This window comes from Pygoscelis adeliae, unplaced genomic scaffold, assembly GCF_000699105.1.
Source record: "Pygoscelis adeliae isolate BGI_AS28 unplaced genomic scaffold, ASM69910v1 Scaffold61, whole genome shotgun sequence".
NCBI lineage: Eukaryota > Metazoa > Chordata > Aves > Sphenisciformes > Spheniscidae > Pygoscelis > Pygoscelis adeliae.
The window spans coordinates 827,120-837,833 of NW_008824010.1; the positions used below are offsets into that span (position 1 = coordinate 827,120).

The 10,714-nt window shown below is 52.0% G+C and overlaps 1 protein-coding gene across 1 annotated transcript; it reads left to right on the forward strand.

Annotated features, from left to right (window-relative positions):
- Positions 1-2,851: 2,851 nt before the first annotated feature.
- Positions 2,852-9,065, forward strand: LOC103918988 (heparan sulfate glucosamine 3-O-sulfotransferase 3B1). Its single transcript, XM_009326428.1, has 2 exons — positions 2,852-2,865; positions 8,366-9,065. Exons 1-2 carry the CDS (start codon positions 2,852-2,854, stop codon positions 8,982-8,984), a joined length of 633 nt encoding a protein of 210 aa, XP_009324703.1. The 3' UTR covers positions 8,985-9,065.
- Positions 9,066-10,714: the final 1,649 nt, after the last annotated feature.

A 10,714-nucleotide genomic window follows, 5' to 3' on the forward strand; every position in this document is an offset into this window, starting at 1 on the left:
GGGGGTTGGGATGGGGACAGGGCATACGCCCGGGGGTCCGTGTGTCTCTGCGGGCTGCAGTTTAGGCAGAGGTTTGCACCTTGGGTGCTGGCTGCATCCCGTGTCGGGCTGTCAGCCGTCTCCTAAACTTCAGAGGGAGCTTAGCTGAAAGGAGAGGAGGGAGGGATGAGAAGGCAGCTCGGCTGATAAGATGCTGCTTGACAAATACAGCGTGGAAACAGATGCTACCGGCTGCAGATGTAATGAGATACATGAATACCGAGACTTGCTCAAATAAACGCCGGCATCCACCATAAGGACGAGCTCGGGAACTCCCGACAACGCTAACGGTGCACCAGCAGCAAGCACAGAGCAGGCTGATTTGGGGGGCGGGGAGGAGAGGCCCTGCCTCTGTGAGAGCATTTTATTCAGGAAGGTGGCATATTAACGGTGTGCCACGTTTATTCCCTGCAGCGATGCCTGCGGCCAGGGCTGTGCCTGCAGCACCCAGCAGTGACCGTCCCTGCAGCCCGGGCTCCGGTGCAGGTGAAGGTGCCTGCATTCAGGGCTGGCTGCCTGCCACCAGGTCTGTTTTGGGGGGTATTTTCTAAGTGCCTAAAAGTGGTGATACGCCCCGTGTACTTTGAGAACTGCCCTTTCATCCCAGCACAGCTCAACACAACAAGGCCCTGTTTTCATGTATGCTTTGATTGTAAATCCCTCTGGAGTCTTGGGGATAGTAAAAAACCTGTGTCCTGGGAGGGACCTTGCTGAGCCAAGGTGGCAGGAGGCTCCTCAGCACATCTCGGGGAGCAAATAACCCAGGGACCATTTACCCCTTGTAGAAATGAAGCAGTCCTGCCGTCTTTCCGACCACGGCCAAGGGAACGGAACCACGGTTATCCCAGTGGGTGATGCACTCATCCTGCATGGTTTGCAGGGGTTCAGTGGGGACAGAAGAGCAGAGCCAGAAGAAAACCCAAGGCCCCTGACTCCACTGCAGTTGCTTTGCGAGGGTGCAGGTGTCCTCTGGAAGATGACAGTTGTGTTGTAGATCCCCCCAAATAACACTTAGATTTTCCTGTTATCTTTACCCAGAGGATGGGTAGGGATGGGAGACACCCGCGGTCTTCGTTGTCGCCTCCCAGGGCCATTCCTGCCTCTTACTTTGCTCCAACCTCAGCCCAGTCCATCCTCCATTAAAACCAATGGCAAGAGTCTCCCTTTGATATAACGTCAGTTGGGCTGGATTTTACACCCAGCAATGCAGTGAGTGATTTTCTTTTTTTCCTTCCAGACCTCTCTGATCTTTTGCCACTTTCCTTTCAGCTTCCTCAGTCCCACAGCTTTTCTTGGAGGTTTTTTTTTTAAAATTTTTAACAGATTCTTGAAGTGCATCTTTCCATTTATTGATTTCACCTGACATCTAAAGGAGGGCAAAGCAGGAGGCTCAACTAACTCTGACATGCCCTCACAGCTCATCAAAGCAAATTTAGAGCCTTGCTAGAGCTGCCAGGGCAGCACAGCCCCTGGGCTGAGACACCGGCCTCATAGGAGGGACACATTCATCTCTTTAGCCAGCAGTTTTTAATTTACATATGCATACATGCTACTGGTTACATCAAGTTATCATTCTTGCCAGAGCATCTTTCTTTTCAATCGTCTCCTGTACACACTGTAATGGTACTTCTGGGAGTGTGGGCACGAGGGTGGGGGAAAAGCAACCACTTGTGATAGCAGGTTTTGATTTTTTTTTTAGAAATTCCTGTTGCAGAGTCACTGCTTAAAATGATCTGGAATAAAAAGAGAAATGGGGGCTGGGGGGAGGAGAAGGCAACTTGCTGGTGGCTGCAGTAGCACAGGGAGCAATGCACACCGCTTCGGGGGCATGAGGCTGCATCAAGCCGCGGTGCTTGCTCTGCCTCAGTTTCCCCATCCTCCTCGTTCAATAGCTTCATGCTGGAGAAGGCTCCATATTTCCCCCAGGACTGCCAGCTGTGTTACATCCACACTTGTGCCCTGTCCCAGAGACAGAAATTCTGGCAGCATTTCTATGAAGTGAGAGGTGAAATAGGCCCCCTCGGACAGTTAATTATCCCTCTCTGCTCCATTCTTCTAGCCTTGCCATAGCATCCGTAACAGTCACTTGACATACAGAAGGCAGCACACAAGGGAGAGAGGCAGACAATGCCATCAAGTGGGACTAAAGGGCACGAGAATGCCAGCGCCCATCTCATTTGCTGCTTGTTTTTTTGGGTGGTTGATGGAGGGGGGTTCCCCTCAAGCCTTGAACACTGCTGGCTCCCAGAGATGAAAGGAATGTATTTTTTTCTCCTCCTTCTCTTCTTCCTCCCATACACAAAGACCAGATAATTTTGCACGAACAAGCCAATTTCATTTGTAACCATGCTGTTGCTTCGTGGTGCAAAGGAAGGACTCGGGATGGGTGGTTCCTGGTGGGAGAGTGTCCGATCCTCCCCGTGACCCCGTGTTACATTTCTGGGAGCAGATTTGGCTCTTCCTTGCCAGAAAGGCTCTTCCGTGGGATGCAAGGTCCCACAGCTGACTGCAGAGCTGTTGGGCTCTTTCAGAAAGAGCAGCATTTCTTTGATACGGTTTTTCCTGCGATGACCTCTTCGGTGGCACTTCCTTAATAACAACACTTGCCATCACAAGAGACTTCCTTTCCCACCGCTGCTGTGGGCTGGGGCGCTCCAAACCCCAGCCAAACCCTGGCCGTTGAGTCTGGAGCAAAAGCAAACTGCATCTGGTTTAAGCTGAGCAAGGCAAAAAGTAACGGAGGGCAGGTTTCTTCTTTGAAGATTGCTCTAAGGTGTTTATTATCCCGTTCAGTGGCAGCTCACCTAGAGCCATGGAAACATCCCGGTGAGCCTCCTTGGATTCTCTAATACCTTCCCCGGGGGCTTTCCTTCCCCACCATTTCTTTGTGTGTATCCCACTGCTTGGACCCGTAGTTTAGACTTGTGGCTCAGATGGTAAAGGTACCTGGAGGCTGGAGCAAGGTGCTCCTCAGCCCAGGCTGTCCGGGGAAGGTGTCTTGGGGTGCAGGGTGGGGGTAAGCAACGCCCTTCTGCATCTGCTGTGTCTCATAACCCCGCTGCAACTTGCAGGCTGTGTAACGGAAAGGTCCTGATAGCTAAAATCACCAGCGTCTTCATGTCTTTGTACCTTTGGGAAGGCCCAGCTCTGTGTAAACAGGCTGCGCGAAACTCCAGCTTCACATTTCTCCTTCATTCCCATCCTTTATCCAGCGGATAGTTCCTGGCCTGCGTGCCCTTTCGGGGCTGTGGCCAGGTCAGTGGGAACGCGGCCAAAGATAAGGGTAAACATCGGCATGCCAGAGGAGGCTCTGCAGCGGCAGCTCCTCCTTCGCTGCCTCTGTGCTGCTGCAAACACGTGGGGAGAGCACTAAGTCAGCCCAGCAGCATGCTGGAGGGGTCCAGGGACATGAGCGATGTCCCCAAGCTGTCACTGCCATGCAGATGCCCCAGCTGCGGGTGTTTCTACATCTCAGGTCTTGGTTGATGGTGGTTTTGCACTTTCAGGCTATATGTCTGCCGTGTTTGCTGGGGTGTTTCCTTACCCGCTCTGCTCGCCCCTCCTGCACCGAGCGAAGCGGTGACTGCCCCAGGAATGGGCTGAGCGTGTGCCCACATCTCAGCCACCCCTAGTTTGCTGGTGCTGCGAGCAGGACATCAGCATTTGGTGAGATCTTTCTCCTTTGCTGCTCATTTGCCTTGGGTTGTTCCCTGCTCCGGCACCGACGAGCTGCGTTGCTGCAAGCTTCAAACGCCTGTGCTGGGCCAAACCTGTTCTCTGCATCCTCCTCAGTTATATTGCAATTGCCATTTCAGGCAGTGCAGAGACTCACTTTTCTGCTGCAGATGAGCTTGAGGTAGATCTGGCCGTGGACTCAGATGGAGAAGGGTGTGCAAGACCATGCAGCTGAGGCGCTGCCTCGATGCAGGGCAGTGCTGACCCTGGCAGCACAGCCATCCTTCCTCTCTATGGCATCAGGCTGGCACACCTTGTTCTGGATGATTATTTCAATCCCCCCAGCTCTGATTGATAGACTGATTATTTAAAAAGTGTCATACTAGGACTGCCAGGGAGAAGGCACTCACCTGGGGTTAAAAGGAGATGAGTCCTGCCCTTAGCACATGACTGGGGCAGGTTTTACTAGAGGCCAGAGAGCACATGGGGCTGATCGCTGTAACCACAGCAGCTTTATTTATCGCTCTGGGTTGTGATGGTGTGAGGCCTGGTGAAGAGCTGCCCTTATCTGCCGACTTCAGCCTCCCTCCGGCAGAGAGCTGGACTAGATTTATGTGGGAAAGCCTTGCAGCAAGTCCATCCACACTGCTTTTAATGCCTTGCACGCTGTGAAGGAGCCCAGGAGGTCCTGAGCAGGACATGGCTTGGTCCAGCTGGGAGCAAAGCAGCAGGTGGATGTCACACAGCAGGCTCACCTTGAGTTTTCTGGACCCAACACCAGGAGCAGCCCCCACCTCTGCGGGAAACACAGCGGCACGGGGCTGCCTCTCCTACGTGAAACAGGCTGTCCCCTCCCAAAAATATTTCTGGAACCACCAATGATGCTTGTCTCACTAATCATCTTGCTGCTTTGAGGCGGTGAGACAACAGCACAAGTTGGCTGAGGCAAAACAGCTGCTTTAACCCATTTCCCATCCCCTGATGGAGCTTGGGGGGGGTGGGGTGGTACCCAGTGTGGGCTGGTGGCAAACTCCACCAGCACGTATCATTGCATCCATTCCTCCAAGCTGAATTTCCAGAAAGACTCAACCCTTGTGTGCTCAGTCTTGTAAGGAGGGAGCCCGATATGTTATTCTGGTTTCTTGACCTAAAGTGATGCTTATTTCCCCAGAGTTGTGCTCTTGCTAAGAACAGGGACTTGAGATTGGGTGGCCTCTCTGTGGACTCTGATCTCCGGGGTTGAGCCAATACCCTGCTTGCCCTGGGAAACTCAAAGTCAAGCTTTTTAAAGGCATCATTGTACCGTCAATACAGAGATATAAAAGCCATAACAAACATGACACCAAAGATCAGTTCCCACACCAGGAGTGTCTGAGGGTTGGGAGACTGTTACTGGGACGTCGTTATGGGACCCCAGCACTAAAGTGCCGACGTCAAGGACTGGCACACCAGGGTGCATCAGGAAATCCCAGAGCAGCACCGCGTGCGTCGCTGGGACCTGTAACCACCTGGTGCTCAGCCCTTGCACAGCATCACCCCCCAGCCTGGCCCTCCGAGGCAGCCGACCCTGCAGCTGCGCCTCTCCCACCCTGGCTGGGTGCTGGAGGGTTTGCTGCAGCGGCTCTGAGGGAAGACAAATCCAAACCATTGCATTACCAAAGTGAAGTCCCCCAAAGCCCATTGGGGTGGGGAAGGGGCCACAACCCCCCCTGTGAGCAGCAGCCCCGTGAGCTACCTCCGGGGGCTTTGGCCAGACACAGGAATAGCCGTCTCGGACACCGCTGCTGGGAAGAAAGTACGGACCTAGAAAAGGCCAGATATGAATATGCATGCATAGCCAAAATGCTCCCTTTGAGGAAAGTCTTCCTCCCCTATTAAGTAATTAAATAAAGCCCCGAGCTCTACTAAAATTAAAATAACAGAATCCATTTATTCTGGCAGGGCCCACTGGTGGCTGCTCTTGCCAAAAACATTTTTGTGGTTCTTGTCTTTTCAAGTGGCTCTTTTGCAATAAAACCCAGATGCCATTAGTCCAGGGAGGCCTCCAGGCAACTGTTTACGTCCATGAAAGATGCCCTTTGTAATTAATGAATCTCCCAAAAGCTGTGGTAGCACATTCCCCGTGGCTCCCAGCGTGTCCCTGCCCGCCGGCCCTGGCAGTGGAGGTGCGTGCTCATTCCTGGGCACCGAAGAAAGCTTTTGTGTTGCAGCCTCGCCACGAAAGGGGTTACTGTCCTCCTTGGGAAGACACAGCGGAGATTTCAACACTTATCAAAACACAAACAGAAGTCAGCTCGCCTTCCCGCTGCCCTCGCCCCGCTGCTGCTTCAGCGGCTGCTGCTCTTGCTCAACAGCAAATTGCAGTTGCAGGAGGCTGTGTTACCGGGGCAGGGATCAGCTGGGGACCGAGCCGGCAGGTGGCGGGGAAGGGGGGGGATTACAACCTGGTTCCTGCGCCCTTTCAGGGGTTCAGGTGCTTCCAGGTGACCCAGTCGTTGCAGGGTTTCCAAACCAGAGGGCAACAACACCTGAGAAATGTGGGCTTGGTGCGCACGGGGGGGGAAAGATGATTCTTGAGACTGTCCTGAGCAAAAAAACATATGAACAGCTGCACTGGGCCAGAGCAAAGAGCCGTCCAGCCCAGTGCTTTCTTCCAGATGGTGGCTGGTATCAGGTATCTACAGAAGAGTGCGCAAAAGCTGGTGGTTTGTAGGGCTCCTTCTCCCATTATCTCCTCCCAGCTGTGGGCAATAGGGGTTGGGGACTCCCTAGGGCTGAAGTGGCTCTGGGACTCTCACATTTCATTGCCACCAACTCATTTTATCCACCATGAATTTGGCCAGCCTGTTTCTGAACCATTTACGCTTTTGGCCTTTGCAGCGTCAGGTGATGGCAAATCCCACTGTAGAATTATGTGTCTGCTCGGCAAAGGCCATCCTCATGCTGGTTTTCAACCCATCTCCATCCTTAGCATCAGCAGTGATTACCTTTATGTCTTCACATCCTTCAGGATGTGCGAGAGCTCTCTCATACCCCTCAGCTTGTTTATTCTCCAGCCTGAATGTCCCTAATTCAGGGATTTTTCCCCTGAACAGAAACCCTCAGCAAAGACCAGCAAACATTTTGCTTCTCTAGGACCATATCTTTGCTCAGCCTCTATGTAATGTGGTTGCAAATGGAAAGAATTGCTTCAGGAAGGGTCAGTCCTCGCTGCCTCATTTGTAACATAACGACTCAGCCTGGGGTTTGGTTGTTATTGGTGTTTTAGCTGTTGTTGGCTTTTCATTGTTGCTTTTTTGATAGATGAGTTTAATTTTGCTGGCATATTGCACAGGTTTGCAAACCAGATGTTGCTGCTGCAAGACTGTAACAGTAACGCAGGCAGGGAGCAGTTCATCACAGCACGTGGGTGTCGCAACCGTGGCGAGGTCAAAGACGAGGGGTCAGGGCGTGAGGGGGATGCAGGTCCCTGCTCCTCGGGACCCGGGGCCGCAGTTGCCATGAGAACTGCTGGTGGCACGGCGGTGAACCAAGCCAGCGCTGCAGCCACCTCCCATCCATCTCCCATTCCCCCGGGGAAGGACCGGACCGTTGGCAGGAGACCAAGCTGCAGAGAGGAAAACTCTGCTGAGAGCCTGGAAGGAGGGATGGGTTTGTGTAACCAAATGATGATGGTGTGAATCACTGGTGTTTTGCAGATGCTCGCTGCTGTCCGGGGGTGATATACGGGGTGATGTGAATGTGAGGGGATGGGAAGTGGTGTGGCAGGCAAGGGGGGGTGAGGAGAGGAGCTGGGAGCACCCAGGAGGAGCAAACGGCTGCTCATATGGCTCCTACACCTTCCTGGCTTGCCGCCTTTAACACGGAGGAGCTCAGGTTATCCTGCGGCCAAATCCTGCAGTCCTTTAGCAAATCATACCCAAGGCCTGGCCCAGGAGGGCTTTGAACTCTCAAGGGGACCACGGAGCAGGATGCACCCTGGCACGAGCCCCAGGCCCCTTCCCGTTCCCGGCTGGGAGAGCTTCCCGAAGCAGCCTGCGTGTAGGATTTCTTTGGGTGGAAGAAGGAAATCGCTGAGGTCAGGGGGCTGATATTGCACATTTTTATGTGACATCAGCTTGCTGCCACCTTGAAAATACCGAAAGATGGAGACTTACATCCTGGCCCTTGAAAATCCCTTGTGCCCTGCAGGAAGGGAGTGTTGTTACTCCAGAAATTCACTGTTATTCCAGGGAATTTAAGCCAATGTGCAGGAAACCCCAGTGTGGGCAGGGAGGAATTTAAAGGGATAGGACATTAGGACTGTAGAGATGTGCTCTGTTCTTACAGTGCCATTGCAAGAAGGGAGGCGGGATGCCCCTCAAGAAGCCCCTTAGAGGCCTTGAATAGGCAAAATAAGTTTATGTCTAATTCTAGGTAAACAGGCAGCCAAAGGAAGTGGGAAATCAGGAGTGTGTTTAGATGCTTTGCGGAATCAGAGCCTCCTGACTGTCCGCGCAAGGGGTAAAGCAAGCTGGGCTGGAGGCGTGAGGCTCAGGAGCATCCTGCCTTTGGTGCCCGGGTCATCCCCGGAGCACTGCCTGCGCTCAGCTCCCCCCACCCCACCCGGGGGCATTCGGCGCTAACGTGTCCCTCTCTCCTCCTCTCTCAGGGACCTCATGCCCAGGACCCTGGAGGGGCAGATCACCATGGAGAAGACCCCCAGCTACTTTGTCACCAAGGAGGCCCCAGCCCGCATCTCCTCCATGTCCAAGGGCACCAAGCTCATTGTGGTGGTGCGGGACCCCGTGACCAGAGCCATCTCGGACTACACCCAGACGCTCTCCAAGAAGCCTGATATCCCCACCTTTGAGAGCCTGACCTTCAAAAACAGGACTACGGGCCTGATCGACACCTCGTGGAGCGCCATCCAGATTGGCATCTACGCCAAGCACCTGGAGAACTGGCTCCTCTACTTCCCCATCGGGCAGATCCTCTTTGTCAGCGGGGAGAGGCTGATCAGCGACCCCGCGGGGGAGCTGGGCAGGGTCCAGGACTTTCTGGGCCTCAAGAGGATCATCACCGACAAACACTTCTACTTCAACAAAACCAAGGGGTTCCCGTGCCTGAAGAAGGCGGAAGGCAGCAGCAAACCCCACTGCCTGGGGAAGACGAAAGGCAGGACCCACCCCGACATAGACCAGGAGGTGGTGCAGAGACTGCGGGACTTCTACCGGCCCTTCAACATGAAGTTCTACCAGATGACGGGGCAGGACTTTGGCTGGGACTGAGGCTGAAAAAAATAATTTAAGAAAAGGAAAATATAATATAATATATATTTTTTTTACATATCAGTAGAGAGGGGGGAAATACAGAAAAAAAAATAGTTGTGCTGAAACATGGTTTGTTCTTTTTTTCTTCTGACACTGCTTTGTTTTCTTTCTTCTCTCAGAGGTGAGGTGATGTGTCCGACCAGAAAAGGAGGCTGTGAACAGCAATCTGGTCCTATGGACATCACCTGCAGCCCAAGGTTTAGCACCGTCTCTGTAAGAAAAAAGCAGGTGCAAAGTTTTATATGTCCTCATGTCCACCTCCAGAAGTGACAGGGGTGCTTGAGGGAGCTCAGAGCCTTCCTGGAAGGTCAGCCAGATTTTGGCTTGCAAATGCCATTTTAGACCAGCCCTCATCACTTTTGACAATGAAACAAAAGAGGCTTAATATCTAATTTGGCTTTCAAAACCTTACCTTAGGGGATTTTTTTATTGCATGAAACCTTTGGTGAAATTTTTGGAATTTATGCAATTTTTGTTTGACTCTTGCCCCCCTCTAAATCAAGCTCTTTTCATCAACCAAACTTATTTTTCATCTTATAGAAGCCAAAACCAATATTCCTTTGTTTTGTTTTGAGACAAAACAATTTTGGTAGCCAAAAGTGAAAGAAAACAAATGATTCTTTTGACTGTATGATGAAAACTGCCAGGTAGTCAAAAGGCCTCATTCACAGGAGTTGGCTCTAAACCAGTGTTCCCCATTGCCAGCAACGTGCACCCCTTTTGCTATGCTGACAGCAGAGCGCTTTTCCCAGGGGGGCCCATCTGAAGGGATTTGGGTGATGGCCAAGGAAGGTCCATACTGAGATGATGCTCCTGGTACACCTGTCTTGAAGGTGATGGGGGACCCACCATCCCACCACTCGTATGTAGGAAGCAAGTTCACAGTGTCTGCTGGATGCTATTTAAGCCATAATGAAGAATGTTTTAAGTTGGGCCAGTCTTAAAACAGTGGAGAAAGGGTTGTTTGGGGGAAAAAAATGAACAAAAATCACGTCCAGAAAGGGAAGAGAATGAGGAGAAGATGACGGAAGTTTTCTTGTCTTTTCCTAAAGGAGAACCGAGGGGGAAGCAGGAGCAAGAGCATTAGTTCTGCAGGGCTTTAAAAATTGTCAGGCAAAACGAATCTCCTGTTTGCAATAACCCGGAGCTTTAAATTCTTTGCTTTGATCCTTATCACCTTTTTTGGCTGGTAGAAATGTCTCAGCAACAGAAATCTATTAGTGAAGCAGGATCTTGTATTACCATGGGCTCATTTACCTGCTGGCTCTTTATCTGCAGCATTTTCTGGACTATCGGAGCACCTAATTATCGCTTGGTGCTGTATAAACACAACACGATGATGCTCCCTCTCCTGAGTCTAACTTTAAAAAGTCCCTGACGGGGTAAAACAAAGTGGGGGATCTGGTTAGGAAGAAGCTTGGGGACCAAGCTTGCTGGCTGCCTACACACCGGCCAAGATCTTAATAAAATCACAGCAGAGCAGAGATTTCAAGGAGTCCAAAGAGAATTGTATCTGAAATTACAGTTTAACACAAGAGGGAGTCATCTCCTCCTTGGGCTGTCCTGCTTGGCAGGTTAGGAGAACAGCTTGGTACCTGCTCAACTTCATGGCAGCAAGTTCCACTGCAGGAGTTGAGCCACATTCCCTCCTGGCTGCCCTGAGCCTCCTCTTTCCTTCCCATCCCTAC